The 24,766-nt window shown below is 38.3% G+C and overlaps 1 protein-coding gene across 1 annotated transcript in view; it reads left to right on the plus strand.

Moving 5' to 3' along the window:
• The window catches only part of LOC309664084 (uncharacterized protein), a 76,565-nt gene that overhangs the window by 11,830 nt on the left and 39,969 nt on the right, over positions 1–24,766 (plus strand). The window contains exon 2 of the mRNA XM_082469088.1: positions 13,352–13,421. Within this exon, the coding sequence (XP_082325214.1) occupies positions 13,352–13,421 (70 nt within the window). The remainder of the gene's footprint in view (positions 1–13,351; positions 13,422–24,766) is intronic.

The following is a 24,766-nucleotide window of genomic DNA, read 5'->3' on the forward strand; positions in this document are numbered from 1 at the left end:
CTTCCTGCTCCTGTGTACGGAGCCCTGATGGTTGTTTTCCTGACATAACCCTTTGGGGGCCAGCTCACGGTTTATTCGGGAATCCAACTCACTAAGAAACGTGTCAACTCCTGAGTTCATTGGCCCTAAGTTAGTTCCCTCTACTGGTAACTACGTCTGCATCTTTAATTCCCATGCACCTCTCTTAAATTAGTGGAGTCTATCTTAAATTTATTTGAAAATCTTGCCTGGGAAAACAACATCCACATCTGACTTCTGCAGTAAGGCTAAGATCTTTTGTTTAACTAAGAATCCTTTATGGGTCTTTGTCGAGCAAAGTTTTTTTTTTTTCTCCCCTTCCAGTCTTATTGCTGTTTATTTGGGATACAGAAGTAGTTGCCTTGAGAGACCTTCTTTCTTCTAATTCTTCTTTCAAACCAGCCGGTTCTTTCCTAAGATATTTTTCTTTCCCTCTCTTCTTTGGTAATAGCTCCCTAAAAACAGCAAATAAAAGACAGTGGGCGCTGATGAACTGTCCAGCCACTTCCCCTAGAGCATGACTCAGTTGGCATGTGATCGGCTTACTAGTTTTGCAAGAGATAAATTTATTTTATTTATTTATTATTTTTGGCTGTGTTGGGTCTTTTTTACTGTGTGCAGAATTCTCATTGCGGTGGCTTCTCTTGTTGCGGAGCACGGGCTCTAGGCACGTGGGCTTCATTAGTTGCGGCACGCGGGCTCAGTAGTTGTGGCTCATGGGCTTAGTTGCTCCGCGGTATGTGGGATCTTCCTGGACCAGGGCTCGAACCCGTGTCCCCTGCATTGGCAGGCGGATTCTTAACCACTGCGCCACCAGGGAAGCCCCAAGAGATAGTTTTTACCAAACATTTTGCTTTGAATCACGTGGGTTTCCAGCTTTGGAGTCTGAGATGCCTGGTTCCTCACTGCCTGTCACCTGTCCACCAGCCCAAGATACATACCAGGTTTCATTGATTTTGTAATTCATGTCTTTGTCTTCTAACATCTCTGCAATGAGGATACATATACTAATCTATGGTATGTTGTAGTTTAACGGTCAGTGTTAAAATTTAGTGGTACATAAAATAATGGTACATCTTGGAATTCACAGCTTCTAAAGATTAGAGGAACTGTAGCATTGTGCAATTATGTAATGTCGGCCCCCTCCTTCTGTACCAATTTCTGTGCTAGTTAAGGGAATACTGACTTCGGTAACTGTTAGAACCTCTAATTTCAGTGGCATAACTCAATACAAATCTGTTTCTTGCGCTTCTAAAAGTTCAAAGCAGATGTTCCCAGTTGGTGGGCTACCCTTAATAGTGATTCAGTACCTTGACTTCTTCCATACTCTGGTTCCAACATCTCGCCCCAACACGCCAAGTCTTAATATTCTCTGCACTTAGCTTTTTAGAAGGGACATAACAATAGAAAAGGCACACGCACTTCTCAGAAGTCCTGCCGTAACTTCTGCTCACGTTCCACAGGTGAGAACTAATTTTATGGCCACCTCCAGATGCAAAAGTCTCTGGAAAATCTAGGCATTGTCCAGACAGCCAACGACTGAGCCATTGGCAGTGACAATTCTGGACCACAGGAGGGGGAGCATGGATTTTCGTGGACTGCTGTATCTGACTCAGTATCCCAAACACTCTTTTTCCATTTTTATTTCTTACTTTAAGCAGAATCTAAATGAAGTCCTCACATTGCAATTGGTGGATACCTCTCAAGTTTCCTCTCCTTTCTTTCCTTCTGTTACTGTCTCTCTCGTTAACAAAAAGGAATTTAACTGAGTAAATCTGAAGATCTAACTGGCTTTATTCAACGACTCATGAATCAGGCAGCTCCCATCTAGCAATTAGATGGGAGCCCCAAGGGGTTATCAGCGTGGAAGTTTTCCATAGGGAGAAGGGTGGAGTAAGGGAGCTGTTAGCAAAAGAAAAGAAAGAATTATTTTCAGTTTTGCGGTGGGGGGGGGACTGCAAGGGTTTCATCTTGCACATGCCTCTTCTTCCCCTGCGGGATGGAGAGGGACCACTTGGCAGATGACTTCATTGGTGCTGACCAGAAAATTCCAGACTGGTTGATTAAAATTACATTTCTGGGAGAGGTAGAAACTGTAATTAGAGCAAGTATTTTCTTTTATTTTGTATTTTTTAATAAATTTATTTATTTTTGGCTGCGTTGGGTCTTCGTTGCTGCACGCGGGCTTTCTCTAGTTGCCACGAGCGGGGGCTGCTCTTCCTTGTGGGGCGCAGGCTTCTCATTGCGGTGGCTTCTCTTGTTGTGCAGCACGGGCTCTAGGTGTGCGGGGTTCAGTAGTTGTGGCACATGGGCTCAGTAGTTGTGGCTCGCGGGCTCAGTAGTTGTGGCTTGCGGGCTTCGTTGCTCCGCAGTATGTGGGATCTTCCCAGACCAGCGCTCAAACCCATGTCCCCTGCATTGGCAGGCAGATTCTTAACCACTGCGCCACAAGGGAAGTCCCCAGATCAAGTATTAAATCTAGGTTCAGTATCTTGGGCTTTTAGCATCAGTGATGCCATTGTGGGCCTGAGGTTTTCTTTTGAACAGTCTTTTTCTCTCTCAGTGTTTGTAATTAGAGGCAGGATGAGTTTTCTCAAGAGTTCTTATTGATGGAGTTTTGTTTTATTCAGAGACAAATAATGTCCTGCTATCTCTATTTTTGTGATGTTAGTATCCACTGATGCTCAGTGTTTGAATCCACTAATTAATTAGGCATTTCAGAATGAGGATACTATAAATCCCTCATTCCTTCTTTATATATATTTTTGAACTGTGTTACTTCTATAAAGACAAATTTCTCCTCAAAAAAATATTTGCTTAATCAGGGATGCAACTTGTCTGGGAAATATGGGAAGAGTTTATTTTTTAATTTATCAATTGTCTTAATATATTAGAGCTGTCATAACAAAATACCAAAGACTCCTCACCTTACACAACGAATGCATTTCTCATGGTTCTGGAGGCTTGAGAAGTCCAAGATCAAGGTTCCTGCTGATCCAGTTTCTGGTCAGGGCTCTCTTCCTGGTTGCAGATGGCCACCTTCTTCCTGTGTCCTCACATCATGGTGGGGGAAGGGGCAGGGGGAGAGAGAGAGGGAGAGAGGGAGACAGACAGAGAGAGAGAGAGAGGGAGAGAGGGAGAGAGAGGGAGAGGAGAGAGGAGAGAGAGAGGAGAGAGAGAGGAGAGAGAGAGAGAGGGAGAGAGAGGATAGAGAGAGAGCAAGAGAGCGAGAGCTGGTGTCTCTTCTTACAAGGACACTAATCCTGTCATGAGGACCTCCCCATGACCTCGTCTCACCCTTATTATCCCGCACAAGCCCCATCTCCAAATACCATCACGCTGAGGGATTAGGGCTCCAACCTATGCATGTGGGGGACATAAGCATTCAGTCTCTATCATCAGCTTTGGGTGCTATCTCTGGACTCCCTCTTGTCATAAAAAGATAGAAATGGCATACTTACTCCTTTGCCACCATTCCTCTCTCTTTATAACTTCTTAAATTGGTTAGTTATGTTGGCATTTTTATGTTATCAGTGTTTGAAATACAGCTCCGAGGGGCTGCTCCGAAGAGGTAAGGGGGGATCCAGGATCTATAGGGGTTTTGCAACAAAGACCAGGTAGTTAGAACATCAAAAGATTACTGTGAATTAAAGAAAACCAGACATCTCCAGTTAAGGAATTTAGCAACTTTTTCTATGTATGGAAAGATGCAAGAGTCTGGGCTCACTGAAATCATTCCTTTGATCTGCACCTCAGCTCTGAGGCCAGTGTCCTGTGCTTTCCCATCCCGAGTCCCCTCAGGGTGCACCGTTGGGGGGCTGCAGTGGCTGAGGGTTTGGTGGCTGCAACAGCCTTTGTTTACTGATATGGCAGGTGACATTTTTCATCTATACAAGTTTAGTAAGAAAAGTATCCTATAACATTAGAACTTGCTTACTGTAGACGTTTGAAAGCATCAAAGAACACTGAAGACACTGGTCGTGTGTCAGCGCATTCAGTGTTCACCTTCATATAAAAGAACTTGCTTTAACCAGTTCTATGTCCAGGTACTCTTTAAGCAATGTACGAACACACTTTATCTTGACAATGACCCTAGGATAGCAACATTATCACAAATTTTCAGACCAGGAGACTGAAGCACTTGCCTCAGGTCACACAACTTGCTGGTTGGAGAGTCAGGAGGTCACTTCTGCATCGGCTTCAGACGTCAGGCTCTTACTTGCCTCTTTCAGATTTTAGATTTTCCCTGTATCTTTGGTGCACTGGAATTTCACCAGGGTGTGTCTAGGTGTGGGCTTCTCTTTTTTTCATCAAACTTGCTTTTGTTTGGGGAGACATTTTTAATCTAGAGACTCAAACCTTTTTAACCCTGGATCAGTCTTCTGAAATTACATTTTCTCATGTTATGTTTTTGATTGTTATTACCACTTATTCTGGTATCCCAGGTATTTCCTTCTGAATTTCCTGTTAAATGGATTTTAGACTCTGATCTATCCTTCATGTGTCTTAAGGTTTCTCTTGTTTTACCTCTGTCTTTTTCTGCTTATTCTGGGAGATTTCTGGACTCTGTCTTTTAGCCTATCAACCTGGGATTCTATTTTATTATTCAGCAAACTAATTTATTTTATATCTGCAATCATATTTTTAATTTTCAAGAGCACTTTCTCATTCCTGTGTTTTTTCTTTTCAATAGCAGCGCACTTGTTTCATAGATTTGATGTATTTGATTCTCTATGAGAATACTAGTGGAAGTTTTCTAAAGTTCTCTTCTAGCCTCTAAATCATCTCTATTTTCTTAGGAGACAGGCATTGCTTAATCTGTCCATTTGTTTTGCTTCTCTTTATTTTTAATGTTTATTTTCTGTATGATTATTATTGTTTTCTAATGACTCTTACTTTTATATTCACATTATAAATGAAAAATGCGATGGTTAGTGAAAAGGCTGATTTGGGTTTCCCTAACCTGTCTCTCTCTTAAATAGGAATGAAGGCTAACTATGGACACTTACGTGTGTGTTTGAGGTAGAATACTTTAGGGAAACACTCATGTAGATTATGTGTTTAGGGCCTCAGACCCTCACGTATCATTTAAGAATCAGCAGCAATGAATTATCTGAAAAATAGTTTATCGTATAAACTTCTACAATGGAAATCTTTGAGAATGACTAATCAAGAAGAAATAAAGATGTATTCATATACTTCTCTTATCTTAGAATCAACAAGAATTTGACAGCTACAAGTGGTCTATATTGGTGTTTCAAATACCACAGGTAGCTTTACAGTATGTTTTCATAATATTTTGAAATGGTAAACAACTTGAGTTAAATTCCAAATAAAATAAAGAACAGTCTTTTTTTGACGTACACAGGATTGTGTAAACTCCATTATATCAAAACTGTGTAAACAGACGTGGTACCTATAAGTAAAACAGAGTTTACTTCTGGGCAACTGGAACTATCTGTGATTTGCAAGACAGCTAGTATTTCTGTACCCCACCATTACATGCCAGTGTCACCTGCAAACATTTCTAAAATGGCCCTTGGGGGGTGGGCATTGCCACCTTTGGGAACTGCACGGGTATAATTTTCTCTGCTTCCCATTTCTCCAACGATCTTATCCAATTTTATTTCTAGGTCCAGGAGTTCCTTTTTATTTTCCTATACAGTTATGAGTACATAATGTTGAACATAGGAACATACTTTCTCCGAAGTGTTAATAAAATCTGGGGAGGAGAGGGCGGCAGACGGGTCCTCCGTCCCGCCGTCCCGGATGAAAGCCTCATCTACCGTCTGTTCTCTCCGGGATCTTCCGTCCCTCCACTGACCGTCCAGCCTGAAACGCGCTCCAGTCTTTCCCTAAAAGGAGCAGACTGCCTGAGAAAGTAGATCATGTTTACCGCCTCTGCCTTCCCTCTTCTGCTTCCCCTCCGACCTCTGCCCTCCGACCTCTTCCCCTCCGACCTCTGCCCTCTGACCTCTCCCCTCCGCACAGCCGCCCTGCGAAGAGCAGCCATATCACCTCCTGAGAACGCCGTCAGGTCAGGCACCTCCCTCTTCGCTGGCGGGAGCTCTGATCACGCCGAGGACGAAACTCCTCCTGCGCTCGGTGTCCCGTCCCGATGGGTCGGCCCTGCTCCTCCTGGGGCTGGGCCTCAGCTCGCATCCCTCGTCCCGGCTCCGCTCCCGGCAGGCGGGTCCCGGAGGGACCTTGGCCCCTGCCCACCGGAGCTCGCCCGCGGGGCCGCTGCCGGAAACGTCGCCCCCAGCCCTTTGCACGGAGGCTCCCTTCCCCCTTCAGGTCTCATCTGCAATCTCACTTCTTTGGAGCTACCTTTTCTAACAGTCCCATCTAACTCCTCATAACTCTCCTGCTTTTTTCACGGCACTTCCAGCAATTCTAAAATATGCCAATTTTTGTTTGTTTTTTCTGACCCCCGGGTGCAGAGATGGCTCTTGTCTTTCACGGCCCTGCGTCCCTCACACACGGCACGTACTGTCCGGCTGGCTGCTGAATAAGTGCGTTCTGCTTCCCGACCCCGTTTCCCCAGCACGTGCTTACTTCGGCTGCAGACACCTTCCTACGCACCGATCCCGCGGCAGCTCTGAATCTCAACCCTATTTCGCTTCTCAGTGGCATGTGCCACTGTCTTTTCTGGAAACTCTTCCATCCGGGGATGCACTGGGCTTGCTTTAATCTCAGGGGCGGGTCCTCCGCCACTGTCCCTCGGCACTGGTCCTGAGGAGGGAGAGCTTCGCGCCGTGGGAAGCGCCAGGGGAAGACAGCGTGGCTGCGGTGAGGGAACAGTGAATGCTCCCAAAGCGAGTCGTTTGAATCGCTTGCTGTTCAATCCTCTGGTGTGTTTTTCAGTTCAGTTATGCAATGAACTCCCGCTCTGTTCTTCTTTCTCAAGATTGTTTTGGCTATTCAGGATTTTTTGTGGTTCAATACAAATTTTAGGATTAATTGTTCTAGTTCTGTGAAACATGCCATTGGAATGTTGATAGGGATTGCTATGAATCTGTAGATTGCTTTGGGCAGTATGGAAATTTGAACAATATTTATTCTTCCAATCCATGAACACATAATATCTTTTTATTTTTTGTGTCTTCTTCAATTTCTTTTATCAGTGTCGTATTTTTTCAGTGTACAGGTCTTTCATCTCTTTGATTAAATTTATTCTTAGGTATTTTATTTTTTGATGCAATTTTAAGTGGGATTGTTTTCCTAATTTCTCTTTCTGAGAGTTTGTCTTTAGTGCATAGAAATGCTATGGATTTCTGTATATTGATTTTGTATTCTGCAACTTTACTGAATTCATTTATTACTTTTAACAGTTTTTTGCTACAGCGCTTAGGGTTTTCTACGTATAGTTTCATGTCACCTGCAAACAGTGACAGTTTTACTTCTTTCTTTCCAATTGGGATGCCTTTAATTTCTTTTTCTTGCCTAATTGCTTGGCTAGGACTTTCAATATTCTGTTAAATTAAAATGGTAAGAGTGGGCATCTTTGTCTTCTTTCTGATCTTAGGGGGAAAGTCTTCAGGTTTTCATTGTTGAGTATGGTGTTAGCTGTGAGTTGGTCATATATGACCTTTTTTATGTTGAGTTATGGTCCCTCTATACTCACTTTATTGAGAGTTTTCACTGTAAAAGGATATTGAATTTTGTCAAATGCTTTTTCTGCATGTATTGAGATGATCATATGATTTTTATACTTCATTTTTAAAATGTGATGTATCACATTGATTGATTTGCAGAAGTTGACCATCCTTGCAACCCCAGAGTAAATCTCACTTGATCCTGGTGTGTGACCCTTTGAATGTATTGTTGGATTTAGTTTGCTAATATTTCGTTGAGAATTTTTGCATTTATGTTCATCAAGGATATTGGCCTATAATATTTGTGTCGGTGTGTGTGTGTACTGTCCATATCTGGTTTTGATAACAAAATAATACTGGCTTCATAAATTATGTTTGCAAGGTTCCCCTCCTCTTCAGTTTTTTGGAAGAGTTTGAGAAGGACAGGTATTAAATCTTCTTTGAATGTTCTGTAGAATTCACCAGTGAAGCCATCTGGTCCTTGGAATTTTTTTGTTGGGAGATTTTTGATTACTGTTTCAATTTCCTTACTAGTAATTGATCTATTCCCCCTTTTTATTTCTTCATGATTCAGTCTTGGAAGATTGTATGTTTCTAGGAATTTATTCATTTCTTCTAGGTTGTTCATTTTATTGCTGTATAATTGTTCATAGTAGTCTCTTATAGTCCTTTGTATTTTTGTGATATCAGTTGTAACTTATCCTCTTTCTTTTCTGATTTTATTTATTTAAGTCCTCTTCCTTTTTTCTCGGTTAGACTAGCTAAATGTTTGTCGATTTTGTTTATCTTTTCAAGAAAAGAGTTTTTAGTTTTATTGATCTTTTCTGTCGTTTTTACAGTCTAGATTTTATTTATTTCCACTCTGATCATTATTATTTCCTTTCTTCTACTTATTTTGGCCTTTGTTTAGTCTTCTTCTTCTAGTACTTTTAGGTGTAAAATGAAATTGTTTATTTGGGATTTTTCTTGTTTCTTGAGGTAGGTCTGTATACTATGAACTTGCCTCTTAGAAATGCTTTTGCTGCCTCCCATAGATTTTGCTATGCTATACTTTCTCGTTTGTCTCTGGGTATTTTTTGATTTCTCCTTTGATTTCTTTCTTTGACCCATTGATTGTTCAGTAACATGTTGTTTAATCTCCATGTTTTTGTGGGTTTTCCCCTTTTTTTCTTGTGATTGACTTCTAGTTTCATACCATTGTGATGCCATTGTGATGATACTTGCTATGATTTCAATCATTTGGATTTATAGAGACTTATATTACTAACATGTGACCTATCCTGGAGAATGTTACATATGTACGTGAAAAGACTGTATTCTGTTGCTTTTGGGTGAAATGTCCTATATATATCTGTTAAATCCATCTAGTCTTATATGGTGTTTAAGTCCACTGTTTTCTTACTGATTTTTCTGTCTGGATGATCTATCCATTGATGTAAGTGCAGTGTTAAAGTCCCCCACTGATATTGTAATCCTTTCAATTTCTCCCTTTAAGTCTGTTAATATTTGCTTTATATATCTTGGTGCTTCTGTTGAGCAGGTATACATTTTAAAATGTTACATATTCTTGCTGGATTGACACCTTTATCATTATGCAATGCTCTTCTTTGTCTTTTACTGCATTATTTTGTTTCAATGTCTATTTTTTTCTGAAAAGAGTATTCCTACTCCAGCTTGGTTTAAATTTTTATCTGCATGACATATCATTTTCCATCCCTTCACTTTTAGTCTGTGTGTGTCCTTTATTCTGAAGTGACTCTCTTGTAGGAGCTTGTTTGTGAGGTTCACATATAACATCCTGTGTAAATAACTGCCTGTTTTAAGTTGGTAGCAACTTAAATTTATACACATACCAAAGTTTTATCTTTTTACTGCCCCCTCCAAGTTTTATACTTTCAATGACACATTTTACATCTTTTTATTTTATGTACCCCTTAACTAATTATTGTAATTTTAGTTAATTTTTATTACTTTTGTCTTTTAATCTTCATGTTTGCTTTATAAATGATGGATCCATTACCTTTATTATATATTTAGATTTCCCAGTGAGATTTTTACTTTTGTATGTTTTCATATTATTAGTGGCATTTCTTTTCAGCTTATATAAGTCCCTTTAACATTACTTTAGGGCTGGTTTAGTGGTAATGAACTCCTTTAGCTTTTGCTTATCTGGGAAACTCATAATCTCTCTTTCAATTCTGAATGAATGGGTGGAGAATTCTTGGTTGAAATTTTTTTCTTTCCAGCACGTTGAAAATGTCATACCATTCCTTTATGTCCTGTAAAGTTTCTGCTGAAAAATCTGCTGATAGCCTTGTTGGGGGTTCCTGTGTACATAACAAATTGTTTTTCTCTTGCTGCTTTTTGGATTCTCTCTTTATCCTTAATTTTTACTGTTTTAAATTTAATGTGTCTTGCTGTGTTTCTCTTTGGGTTCATCTTATTTGGAACTCTCTGGGCTTCCTGGACCTGGATGTCTGTTTACTTCCCCAGATTAGGGATGCTTTCAGCCACTATTTTTTCTAATAATTTTTTTAAACTCTTTCTTCTTTTTCTGGAACTCCTATATTGTGAACTTTATTTCATTTGATGTTATCCTAAATGTCCCTTAAAGTATCTTCACTTTTTAAAATTCTGTTTTCATTTTGCTGCTCTGTCTAGGTGAGTTCCATTGTTTGGTCTTGCAGCTCGTTGATTCATTCTTCTGCCTCAACCTGTCTGCTTGCTGTTCAATCCTCTAGTGTGTTTTTCAGTTCAGTTATAACTCTTGTTTGGTACTTTCTTATATTTTTTATCTCTTTGTTGAAGTTCCCACTGTGTTCATCCATCCTTCTCCTGAGTTCAGTGAGCACTTTTGTGACTATTACTTTGAGCTTTTTACCAGTTAAATTGCTTATCTCCACTTCTTTTAGTTCTTTTTCTGAGGTTTTGTCTTGTTTTTTCAATTGAAACATATTCCTGTGTCTCCTCATTTTGCCTAATTCTCTGTGTTTGTTTCTATGTTTAGATAAATCAGCTATCTCTCCCAGTCTTGAAGATGTGGACTAGGTAGATTTCCTGTGGACTCAGAAGCACCTGCCTGCCCACCTGAGCCAGATGCTCAAGTGATGTCCCCTATGAAGCCTGCACATGCCCCCCTGTGTGGTGGGGACACAGCTGCTGCTGTGGGACACTATTGGGCAGTGCTGGCCCCCAGGCCAGCTTTATTTTTTTATTTTTATTTTTAAAATTTTTTATTGGAGTATAGTTGATTTACAATGTTGTGTTAGTTTCAGGTGTACAGCAAAGAGAATCAGTTATACATGTACATATATCCACTCTTTTTTAGATTCTTTCCCATACAGGTCATTACAGAATATTGAGTAGAGGTCCCTGTGCTATACAGTAGGTCCCTATTGTTTATCTATTTTATATATAGCAGTGTTATATGCCAATCCCAATCTCCCAATTTATCCCTCCCCATCCATCCCCTGGTAGCCCTAAGTTTGTATTCTACATCTGTGACTCTACTTCTGTTTTGTAAATAAGTTCATTTTTCTCATTTTTTAAGATTCCACATATAAGTGATATCATATGATATTTGTCTTCCTGTGTCTGACTTTCTTCACTCAGTATGTCAACCTCTAGGTCCATCCATGCTGCTGCAAATGGCATTATTTTGTTCTTTTTTTTATGGCTGAGTAATATTCCACTGTATGTATGTGCCACATCTTCTTTACCCATTCCTCTGTTGATGGACATTTAGGTTGTTTCCATGTCCTGGCTATTGTAAATAGTGCTGCGATGAACATTGCGGTGCATGTATCTTTTCAAATTATGGTTTTCTCTGGGTATATGCCTAGGAGAAAAGGTACACGCACCCCAGTGTTCGTTGCAGACCAGCTTTAAAGCCCACCTGTGACTGCTGCGTGTGCTGGTGGGCAGGGGTCTCTCTGGGCTTGCTGAGAGGCCTTGGCTGAGGTGTACGTGTGGGCAAGGCTCTCAGTGGGATGTGCTCACTGGGGCTAGCAGGTTAGAGGGAGAACAATATTGTGCCCATCAGCAAGGCATTAGCGAGGCAGCCTGAGATGCAGCAGTGGCTCTTGCCAGTGTCTCGGTCCCCGGGGAGCATCCCACATGGTTCCTGCCTTTCCCGCAGATGCTTTAAAATTGATAAGTGGGTCTCTTTCACGTAGGGTCCGTGTGTTTTTTTCAATCTCATGTTTTTGTGCTGGTTTTGGGGTTAAGTGGGTCTGTGCATGGGCACTTTAAAAATGAGTTTTCTTTCTATGTCTGACTTAATTCACTCAGTATAGCAATCTCTAGGTCCATCCATGTTGCTGCAAATGGCATTATTTCATTCTTTTTAATGGCTGAGTAACATTCCATTGTATATATATACACCTCATCTTCTTTATCCATTCCTCTGTTGATGGACATTTAGGTTGCTTCCATGTCTTGGCTGTTGTAAGCAGTGCTGCAAGACTCACAGACTTAGAGAGCGAACTTATGATTACCAGGGGGAAAAGGTGGGGGGAAAGGATAGTTAGTGGGTTTGGGATTGACATGTAACCACTGCTATATTTAAAATGGATAACCAGCAAGGACCTACTGTATAGCACAGGGAACTCTGCTTAATATTGTATAACAACCTAAATGGGAAATTATTTTGAAAAAGAATAGATACCTGTATATGTATAACTGAATCACTTTGCCGTACACCTGAAACTATCACAACACTGTTAATCAACTATAGTCCAATATAAACTAAGAAGTTTTAAAAAAATGAGTTTTCTGTTCCCTGCAGTACTGTTGTTGTCCTGGATGTATTCCCCACTGGTTTGCAAATCCAGATGTTTGGGGGCTCATCTCTCCTGTGCACGATCTAGTGGTTGGGGTGCCTGATGTGGAGATGGAATCCTTCATTCCTCAAGGAAAAGATCCACACTTTTCTGATACCTCCTGATTGTGGATCACCGTGGCTGGGCTGTGGTTTTTTCCTTGGCAAACTATATCTCTGCCTCTTCTACCCATCCTGATGCTGCCCTTTTACCCTTCGCTGTGGAGGCTCTGTTCCTTCAGTTTTCAGTTCCCTTTTCAAGGGAATTATTGCATATGTAGTTGTAGATTTCTTGTGTCCTTGGGAGGAAGTGAGTTCAGGATCTTCCTATGCTGCCATCTTGAACCCTCTCTCCGTCACTCTTTACTGCTTTTTGGGCCAAATTAATTATAAGGAAGTACTGATTCTTCAGATGTCAGCTCAACCATTAAACCTTTAGGGAAGCCACTCTTGATCTCTGTGCCATTTGTCATATTTATGATTTAAATTTTTTGTGTAATTATTTGATTATGTCTGTCTTGTCCACCAGGTTGTTCTTTGAAGTTCATTACCATTAATGTTTTTGTTCATTCTCTTTGTTGTAAGATTAAGTGCATTTCTTATTTTTCTTCTTTTTTCCAGGGGTGCCATTTACATCAAATATAGTCATTTGAGAGGTGCCAAAATAAAAGACATTAGCCATATTTAATAATTGTCTGTTTTATTCTAAGGCTGAAGTAGCAACAACAATGGGTAATGTTCAGTCTTTGACATTTATAGTTTATAAAACCACAATCTTGTAAGACACTCAGATTCAACAGTATTAAAAATAATTGGATTGCCATCTCTCCTTTCCCTAACAATAACTAAATTATATATTTATTTAAAAAGTATTGATGGTTCAAAATAATCCTTTTTTTTTTTTTTTTTTTTTTAGGACCAGAAGATCATGCAGTATTTTTCAGGAAAATGACAAAGTTAATTTTGAGTGAAATGCCAAAAGCTAGGTAAGTACTTTTGAAATGAAAAATAAAGTGCTGTGAAATTTTCTGTTCTGTGTATCCATGTTATCTGTAGAGTGATGTACATATAAATGATCATTCAACATACTTATTTGGAGCAACTTGATGATGGTTGGAAAACATTATTTTTGCTCTAGCTGTCAATAGGTGTCATTGACTAGACTGTTCCCTAAATCAGTCAGATTTCTGAAGCATGCAGATACATCACATATGTTTGTATCCAGAGTAACAGCGTTGGAATCAGATATTCTCAAGTTCAAATCATGGCTCTGCCTTTTAACACTGGATATATTGTTTTGCCTCTCTGAGCCCAGTTTTCCTTATTTTATAAAATAGTAATTGCACTACCTCTTTATGAAGGATAGCTATAATGCTGAAATGAGGTTATATTTGAAGGTCATAGCAGACTTCCTGTTACAAACTAAGTACTCAACAAAGAGTAGCTATTGATGACTACGAGGACAGTGATGATGATAATAACAATAATAGTAATAATAACAACAACAATAGCAACAATGTCCTTATGGAAAATATAATCTAAAATCCGTAATCTTTATTTTAACTGGTTGATTTTTATTTTATTTTATTAAAAAAATTTTTTTTCTGTGGTTTTTTTTGGCTGCTTTGGGTCTTCGTTGCTGCGCGCGGGCTTTCTCTAGTTGTGGCGAGCGGGGGCTACTCTTCGTTGAGTTGTGCGGACTTCTTATTGCGGTGGCTTATCTTGTTGTGGAGCACAGGCTGTAGGCACTCGGGCTTCAGTAGTTGTGGCACATGGGGTCAGTAGTTGTGGCTCGCAGGCTCTAGAGCGCAGGCTCAGTAGTTGTGGCTCACGGGCCTAGTTGCTCCGCGGCATGTGGGATCTTCCCGGACAAGGGCTCGAACCCGTGTCCCCTGCATTGGCAGGCAGATTCTTAACCACTGCGCCACCAGGGAAGTCCCTGATTTTTATTTTAGATATTCCAGTTTATCAAATGATTTTGTTGAATCTAATTTTTTTGTGTGATTGATGGAGATTCTTTGCTTTTCACATGCTTATATGAGAAATCAGTCAACAGGGACCGTAGCTTCTTCTACTTCGTTGAACGCTATCTTGCGGATCTTATGAGAAATGAAGGACAATTTGCCGTAGTTCTCTTCAGATAGTCTTAATGCATTAGCCAGTGCTTCCAGTATGATGTTTAAAAGGAGTGGTGAGATGGGGAATCCTTTCCTTGTAGCTGATTTTAGTGGGAAAGCTTCGCGTGTCTTAAGTGTAATGTTTGCTGTAGGTTTTTTGTACATGGTCTTTACCAAGTTGAGGAAGTTCCCCTCTACTCCTAATTTACTGAGATTTTTTTTTTAATCATGAGTGGGTATTGAATTTCATCACATGCTTTCTTTTCATCTATTGATACGATTATGTGATTTTTCTTTTTCAGCCTGTTGATGTGATGGATTGCAATTAATTTTTGAATTTTGAGTCATCCTTGCGTACCTGGGATAAGTCCCACTTGGTCGTGGAGTATAAATCTTTTTATACATTGTTGGATTTGATTTGCTATTATTTTTTGAGGATTCTTGCATCTATATTCATGAGAGATTTTGGTCTGTAGTTTTCTTTTCTTGTAATGTCTTTGCCTGTTTTGGTATTAGGGTAATGCTGACTTCATAGAATGAATTAGGATGTGTTTCCTCTGCTTCTGTCCTCTGAAAGAGATTTTAGAGAATCGGTATAATTTCTTCCTTAAGTGTTTGGTAGAATTCACCAGTGAACCCGTCTGCATCTGTTGTTTTCTATTTTGTAATGTTATTAATTATTGATTCAATTTCTTTAATAGAGAGAGGCCTATTTGTATTGCCTGTTTCTTCTTGTGTGAGTTTTGGAAGATTGTGTCTTTCAAGAGGTTGGTCCAGTTCATCTAGGTTGTCAGATTTGTTGATGTAGAGTTGTTCATAGTATTCTGTGATTATCCTATTATGTCCATAGGATTGTAGTGATGTCCCCTCTTTCATTTCTGATATTAGTAATTTTTGTCCTCTCTTTTTCTTAGTTAGCCTGGCTAGAGGCTTATCAATTTCTTTGAACTTTTCAAAGAACCAGTTCTTGGTTTTATGGATTTTGTCTACTAATACCCTGTTTTCAACCTCATTGATTTCTGCTGTAATTCTTATTATTTTCTTTTTTTAATTTTGGATTTATTTTGCTCTTCTCTTTCTAGTTTTCCAAGGTAGAAACCTGGATTATTGATTTAGATTTTTCTTCTTTTCTAATATATACATTTAATACTATAAATTTTCTTCTAAGCACTGTTTTCACTGCATTTCACAAATTTTGATGTTATATTTCTACTTTCATTTAGTTCAAAATATTCTAAAATTTCTCATGAGATATCTTCTTGGTCCATGTGTTGTTAAATATCCATGTATTTTGGGATTTTCCAGTTATCTTTCTGTTATTAATTTCTAGTTTAATTCCATTTTCATCTGAGAGCAGATATTGTATGATTATAGACCGAGGTCTTTTTAATCCTTTGAAAATTAAAATTAAAATCTCTTAACTTACTTTAAAGGCTACTTTACTTAAAATAAAGCATATGATCATAGAAAATACAGATTTGCAGAAAATATGTAACCCATAATCTCAGTACTCAAAGAGAACCATTCTTCATTTTCCAATATTTTATTATAAAAATTTGCAAACATAAAAAGTTGTAAGACCGTGTAGCAAATATCCACAGCCCCACCATCTGAATCCTATGATTTTATTATATTTGCTTCACATATATCTATAAATTTTCTATGCCTCTATCCACCCATCAGTCATTTTTTAAGAGGGTGAAGAGGGATACATTTCAAAGTAAGTTGCAGAGATTACATCTTACTTTTAAACATTTCACCATTTCATGTATCGTTAACTAGAGTTCAATATTTCTAGGGTTTTTTTTCTTTGAGGTAAAATTTACATGAAATGAAATGCTCAAACCTTAAATATACCATTCGATGAGTCTTGACAAATGAACGCCAGTGTAGCCCAAGCTCGTATCAAGCTGTAGAACACCACCATCCCAGGAGCATGTTCTATTAAGCCCCTGCTCCGTCTCTTCTCACTTACCCCCAGAAACAACTGGTGTTTAGACCTCGTCCTACCACATGTTAGTTTTGCCTGTTCTTTTAGAACTTTTATTTATTTATTTTTTTTCACACACACACACACACACTGTATTTTATTTTTACAAGAGATAAATAGACTGACACCAAGCATTGTACATGGATGACCACAACAAAAGCAACAATGATTGCAATTACCAAACATGAAACACACTCATACTATGTCATAATATTGACATTCAGTCCAGTAATCCTCCACTGCAACAGCTCCTTTACTTTGCAGTGAAAATTGATTTGTATATTCTTTGCCTCTGAGTCCTTGTGGGATTTTTTTTTTTTTAATTCAGACAGAAAGTCACAAAAATTATACTCATCCTCATCAGTTCACTCAGTCCCATGTAATTCATTTTTTTTTTCATCTTGATCTTTTGTTAGCACTTTTATGAGTTCATCAGTTTTTCATTAGAGTTCTGAAAATGCTTATTCATTCAGTTCAGCAGTACAGTCAGTTACCAGAAACCTGTACTTGTCAGAGTCTTTTCCATGAATTTCTTGAAGATGAAACCCTTTTATAGGAACATATTTGCAAAATCATCAGAGTACACCCAGAACTGTCTGTAAATGACAAAAGACTTAAAAATAACCACGGTTAAAGATTTGATGAAAGTTCATAATAATGCAGTTGACAAGAAAATTAGTTATTTCTGAGATATACATTTTAAAGTAATAACTAGGATTATTACTTATAAAATTATACCAGAACATATAAGATTTTTAGAAATTTCATGTAATGTCTGAAACATTTATATTAACATATTTCCATACATATTTCCATACAAATACAAATATAAGATTTTTAGAATTTCATGTAATGTCTGAAACATTTATATTAACATATTTCCATGCAAATAACCCAATGAAAGTTTAGTATTAGTTGTTTTGTTTGTTTTTTTATACTGCAGGTTCTTATTAGGCATCAATTTTATACACATCAGTGTATACATGTCAATCCCAATCGCCCAATTCAGCACACCACCATCCACACCCCACCGCAGTTTTCCCCCCTTGGTGTCCATATGTCCATTCTCTACATCTGTGTCTCAACTTCTGCCCTGCAAACTGGCTCATCTGTACCATTTTTCTAGGTTCCACATACATGCATTAATATATGATATTTGTTTTTCTCTTTCTGACTTACTTCACTCTGTATGACAGTCTCTAGATCCATCCACGTCTCAACAAATGATTCAATTTCGTTTCTTTTTATGGCTGAGTAATATTCCATTGTATATATGTACCACTACTTCTTTATCCATTCGTCTGTTGATGGGCATTTAGGTTGCTTCCATGACCTGGCTATTGTAAATAGTGCCGCAATGAACATTCAGGTGCATGTGTCTTTTTGAATTACGGTTTTCTCTGGGTATATGCCCAGTAGTGGGATTGCTGGGTCATATGGTAATTCTATTTTTAGTTTTTTAAGGAACCTCCATATTGTTCTCCATAGTGGCTGTATCAATTTACATTCCCACCAACAGTGCAAGAGGGTTCCCTTTTCTCCACACCCTCTCCAGCATTTGTTGTTTGTAGATTTTCTGATGATGCCCATTCTAACAGGAGTGAGGTGATACCTCATTGTAGTTTTGATTTGCATTTCTCTAATAATTAGTGATGTTGAGCATCTTTTCATGTGCTTTGTGGCCGTCTGTATGTCTTCTTTGGAGAAATGTCTATTTAGGTCTTCTGCCCATTTTTGGATTGGGGTGTTTGTTTCTTTAATATTGAGCTGAATGAGCTGTTTATATATTTTGGAGATTAATCCTTTGTCCGTTGATTCGTTTGCAAATATTTTCTCCCATTCTGAGGGTTGTCTTTTCGTCTTGTTTATGGTTTCCTTTGCTGTGCAAAAGCTTTGAAGTTTCATTAGGTCCCACTTGTTTATTTTTGTTTTTATTTCTATTACTCTAGGAGGTGGATCAAAAAAGATCTTGCTGTGATTTATGTCAAAGAGTGTTCTTCCTATGTTCTCCTCTAAGAGTTTTATAGTGTCCAGTCTTATATTTAGGTCTCTAATCCATTTTGAGTTTATTTTTGTGTATGGTGTTAGGGAGTATTCTAATTTCATTCTTTTACATGTAGCTGTCCAGTTTTCCCAGCACCACTTATTGAAGAGACTGTCTTTTCTCCATTGTATATCTTTGCCTCCTTTGTCATAGATTAGTTGACCATAGGTGCATGGGTTAATCTCTGGGCTTTCTATCTTGTTCCATTGATCTATGTTTCTGTTTTTGTGCCAGTACCATATTGTCTTGATTACTGTAGCTTTGTAGTATAGTCTGAAGTCAGGGAGTCTGATTCCTCCAGCTCCATTTTTTTGCCTCAAGACTGCTTTGGCTCTTCGGGGTCTTTTGTGTCTCCATACAAATTTTAAGATGATTTGTTCTAGCTCCGTAAAAAATGCCATTGGTAATTTGGTAGGGATTGCATTGAATCTGTAGATTGCTTTGGGTAGTATACTCATTTTCACAATGTTGATTCTTCCAATCCACGAACATGGTATATCTCTCCATCTGTTGGTATCATCTTTAATTTCTTTCATCATAGAACTTTTAATAAGTGGATCTTTACAGTATGAGCTCTTCATGTAAAGCTTCCTTCACTCAGCATAATATTTTTGAGACTCATTAATTTTGTCACATGTATCAGTACTTTGTTCTTTTAATCAGTGCTGAGTAGTGTTCTCTTGTACACATGTACTACAGTTTCTTTATCCATTCTGCTGTGGAAGGACACTTGGGTTCTTTCTATATTTTGCCTATTATGAATAAAGCTACTGCGCATACTTACATTCAAGATTTGGGGCATACATTTTCATTTTCCATGTTCACGTATCTGTGTTTGTAATTGCTATGTCACAGATCAGATGTATATTTGGTTTTATTTTTTAAAAAAAACCACTGTCAAAACTTTCCCCAAATTGGCTGAGCCACTTTGCCCTCCATCTAACAATGAATGAGAACTCTACATACTTGAAAATGTTTATATTTTCAGTCTAGCCCTTCTTGTGGGTGTGTAGTGTTATGTTGTTGTGGTTTTAGTTTGCATTTACCTAATGGCTGATGATACTGTGTGCTTTTTCCAAGTGCTTGTTGTTCATCCGTGTATCTTCACTTGTGAAGCATCTGCTCAAATCTTTTGACCATTTTTAATTGGATTCTTTATATTTTTATTATTGGGTTGTAGGAGTTCTTAATATATTCTGGATACAATCGCTAGGCACAGATAGGCATACCTCGAAGATATTGGGGGTTCATTTCCAGATCATCGCAATAAAATGAATATCACAATAAATGAGCGTGAGAATGCCTTGGTTTCTCAGTGCACACAAAAGTTACGCTCACACTATACTGTAGTCTGTTACTTGTGTAATAGCATTATGCCTACAAAAACAATGTTCATACCTTAATTAAAAATACTTTATTGATTAAAAATGCTAACCATCATCTTAGCCTTTAGAGAGTCATAATCTTCTTGCTGGCGGAGGGTCTTGCCTCGATGTTGGTGACTGCTGACTGATCAGGGTGATGGTTGCAGAAGGCTGGGGTGACTGCAGCAATTTCTTAAAATAAGACAACAAGGAAGTTTGCAGCATCGAATTGACTCTTCCTTTCATGAACAATTTCTCTGTAGCATGAGATGCTGTTTGATAGTATCTTTCAGGAGAACTTCTTTCAAAATTGGAATCAATCCTCTAAAACCCTGCCCTGTTTTATCAACTAGGTTTATGTAATATTGTAAATGCTTTGTTGCCATTGCAACAACCTTCACAGCATCTTCACCAAGAGTAAATTCCATCTCAAGAAACCACTTTTGGGACTTCCCTGGTGGTCCAGTGGTAAAGAATCCGCCTTCCAATGCAGGGAACACAGGTTCGATCCCTGGTCAGGGAACTAAGATCCCGCATGCTGCAGGGCAACTAAGCCCACGCGCCACAACTACTGAGCTCACGCGCCTCAACGAGAGAGCCCACGTGCTACAAACTACAGAGCCCACACGCCATGGAGACAGTGCGCCACAACTAGAGAGAGAAAACCCGCCCGCCACAACTGGAGAGAAGCCTGCGCGCCACAACAAAGAGCCCGCACACCGAAATGAAAGAGCTCGTGTGCCGCAACTAAGACCCGACGCAGCCAAAAAGAATAAATAAATAAATATAAAAAATAAATTTGTAAAAAAAAGAGACCGCTTTCTTTGCTCACCCGTAAAACGCAACTCCTCATCCGTTAAAGTTTTATCATGAGATTGCAGCAATCACATCGTCAGGCTCCACTTTAATTCTCGTTCTCTGGCTATTTCCACCACAACTGCAGTTCCTTCCCCCACTGAAGTCTTGAACCCCTCAAAGTCATCCATGAGGATTGGAATCAACTTCTTCCAAACTCCTGTTAATGTTGATATCTTGACCTCTTCCCCGGAGTCACAAGTGTTCTTAATGGCATCTAGAATGGTGAATCCTTTCCAGAAAGTTTTCAATTTACTTTTCCCAGATGCATCAGAGGAATCACTCTCTATGGCAGCTGTAGCCTTACTAAATGTATTTCTTAAAATATAAGACTTGAAAGTCGAAATGTCTCCTTGATCCATGGGCTGCAGAATGGGTGTTGTGTTAACAGGCACGAAAACAACATGAATCTTGTTGTACGTCTCCAGCAGGTGGAGCAGTCAGCTCACACGCATTTGTTGATTAAGTTCACAGTCTTATACAGGTGCAGTTCATGGCTCCCCCAAAGCAATTACAGTAGCAACATCAAAGATCATTGATTAGAGATCACCATAATAAATATAATACTGATGAAAAAGTTTGAAATATTCTGAGAATTTCCAAAATGTGACACAGAGATACAGAGTGAGCAAATTTTGTTGGAAAAACGGTACTGATAGACTTGCTTGATGCAAGGTTGCCAAAAACCTTCAGTTTGTAAAAAGTGCAATATCTGTGAAACACAATAAAGTGAAGTGCAATAAAGCGAGGCATGCCTTTATGTTATTGCAAATATGTTCTTCCAGTCTGTGGTTTGCCACTTAATTTTCTTAATGCTATCTTCAGATGACCTGACATCTTTATTTTGATGAAATCTAATTCATCATATCAATACTTTAATAGTTATTGTTCCTGTACCAGTTTAAAAAATAAAGCCTCTTAATCATAAAGTTAGTCTCCTATATTTAGTTCTAGAAGCATACAGTTTCAGCTTTTGAACTTGAATCTATGATTTTTAAAAAAGATGAATTTAATTAATTAATTAATTTGGCTGCGTTGGGTCTTTGTTGCTACGTGGGCTTTCTCTAGTTGAGGCGAGCGGGGGCTACTCTTCATTGTGGAGCGTGGGCTTTTCATTGTGGTGGCTTCTCTTGTTGCAGAGCGTGGGTTCTAGGTGCTCAGGCTTCAGTAGTTGTGGCACGCAGGCTCAGTAGTTGTGGCGCATGGGCTCTAGAGCGCAGGCTCAGTAGTTGTGGCACACGGGAGTGTGGCATGTGGAGTCTTCCCGGACCAAGGCTTGAACCCATGTCCCCTGCACTGGCAGGTGGATTCCTAACCAATGCGCCACGAGGGAAGTCCCTGTGATATATTTTGAATTAAATTTTTTGTGTATGTGGTTTGAGTTATGAGACCCAGTTATTCCAGCGTCAACTGTTGAGAAGATTTTTCTGCCTTCAGTGGATTACTTTGTTGTTGTTTGGGTGAAAAGTGAAATGACTGAATATGTGAGTTTACTTCTGGGCTCTCTACTCTATTTCATCAAAGGATTTAATGTTATTTTTTGCCAGTACCACAATGTCCTAATCAACATAACTTTATCGTAAGTCTTGAAATCAACTTTGTTCTTTGTTCAGCTTTGGCTATTCTAGGTGCTATGCACTTCCACATGAATTTTGCAGTCAGCTTCTCAATTTCTATTTTAAAAAAAGCTTGATGGAATTATAATTGATATTCATTAAATATGTAGAGTCTTTCAGTTAATGAATATGGTATACATCTCCATTTACTTAGATCTCCTCTAGTTTCTGTCACCAATTGTTTGTAGTTTTAAGTGTGAAGGTCTTGCACATCTTTTCTTTTTTTTTTTTTTTTTTAATGCTATTCTTGTCTGCTTACATTCTTTTTATATATGTATGTATGTATGGCTGTGTTGGGTCTTCGTTTCTGTGCGAGGGCTTTCTCTAGTTGTGGCAAGCGGGGGCCACTCTTCATCGCGGTGTGCGGGCCTCTCACTAACGCGGCCTCTCGTTGCCGAGCACAGGCTCCAGACGCGCAGGCTCAGTAATTGTGGCTCACGGGCTGAGTTGCTCCGCGGCATGTGGGATCTTCCCAGACCAGGGCTCGAACCCGGTCCCCTGCATTGGCAGGCAGACTCTCAACCACTGCGCCACCAGGGAAGCCCCATCTTTTCTTAAATATATTTATATTTCATTTTTAAAAATTATCGATTGGATTTTTAATTTTTTTCAGTTTTTGTTGCTAGTGTACAGAAATATAATTGATTTTTTGCATATTGACCTAGTATCCTGCAATCTTGCTAAACTAACATTAATTTTAATCACTCATTTGTATATTCTTTAGGATTTTCTATATGTCTTTAGTGAATAAATGTATTCTTATTTCTTCTTCTTCAATTTTATGCCTTTTTTTCTTGCCTTATTACACTGGTTGGTACCTTCAATAAAGATTGAAGTAGAGTGGGTGAGCATCTTTACTCTGTTCTTGATCTTAAAGGGAAAGTGTTCATTATTTTACCATTTGGTATTGTGTTATCCATAGTTATTTTGTAGATAACTTTATCAGATTGAGGAAATCCCCTTTATTACTGGTTTTCTGAGAGTTTTTATCGCAAATAGGTGTTAAATTTTTTCAAATGCTTTTTCTACATGTATTAAATTGTTATATACTTTTCCTCTTTTATTTTTTTATTTTGGTGTATTACATTGACTGATTTTGGAGTATTAATTCAACCTTTTATTCCTGGGAAAATTCTACTTGGCCATATTTTTAAAAAAATACATAAGTGGGTTTGATTTCCTAATATTTTGTGTGTGTGTATGTGTGTGTGTATTCATTTATTCATTCGTGAGGGACATTCATCTGTAATTTTCTTTTTTTATAATATCTGTCTGGTTCTTTTGGTATCAGTATTATGCTGACCTAGTAAAGTGCATTGGAAATTCATTTCTCCTCCTCTATTTTCTAAGTCTTTGTAAGATTGGTATTACTTTCTCCTTAGATGAATTTGATAAAATTTGATAAATTTCCTTTAAAACCATCTGGGTCTGGAATTTTTTTTGTGTGAAGATTTTTGGTAACAAATTCAATTTCTCTAATAGATATAGGGGCTTTTAAACATTCTGTTTTACCTTGTTAATTGTGTATGTCAAAGAATTTGTTCATCTTATCTAAATTGTCTAATATTTTGTCATAAAATTGTTTATAATATTCTCATATATTCCTTTTAATGCTTGAAGATTTGTAGTAAGGTTTCCTTTTTCATTCTTTATATTGCTAATTTGTGTCTTCTCTCCTATCTTATTGATGAATCTATCTAGTGGTTTATTAATTTTGTTGATGTTTTCAAAGACCTAGCTTTGGCTTTATCATTTTCTCAAGAGTCTGTCTGTTTTTTAAAAAATTAATTAATTTCTACTCTTAACTTTGTTCTTTCTTTCTCTTGGAGTTTCTTTACATTCCCCCCCAGCCTCTTAAATTGGAACCTTAAGTCAAGACCTTTCTTCTTTATGATTTTGAACATTTAAACTTTCTTTTTAATCACTGCTTTAGCTATACATCACAAATTTGCATCTATTGGTTTTTTCTTTTCCATTTAGCTGGACATATTTTGTAAAATATCTTGTGATTCTTCTTTGACAATGGATTAGTTAGAAGTGTGCTATTTTAATTTATAAATACTTGTTTTTTTCTAGATATGTTATTGATATGTAATGTACTTCCATTGTGGTCAGAGAAGTCATTTCTGTATAATTTAAGTTTTTTTTAAGATGTTGGGGCTTGTTTTATGCCCCAACATATGGCCTATTTGGGTGAATGTACCATGTGTTCTAGAAGAAAATATATCTTCTGCAGTTTTTGAATATAGTGTTCTGGAAATGTCATTAGGTCAAAGTGGCTGAGAGCTAAAATTCATTTTTATTTGGGATGATGGATCTCTATTTTAAGGACACCCAGAAACATG

This window comes from Balaenoptera physalus (assembly GCF_965194825.1).
Source record: "Balaenoptera physalus genome assembly, chromosome: 7".
In the NCBI taxonomy this organism is placed as follows: Eukaryota; Metazoa; Chordata; class Mammalia; order Artiodactyla; family Balaenopteridae; genus Balaenoptera; species Balaenoptera physalus.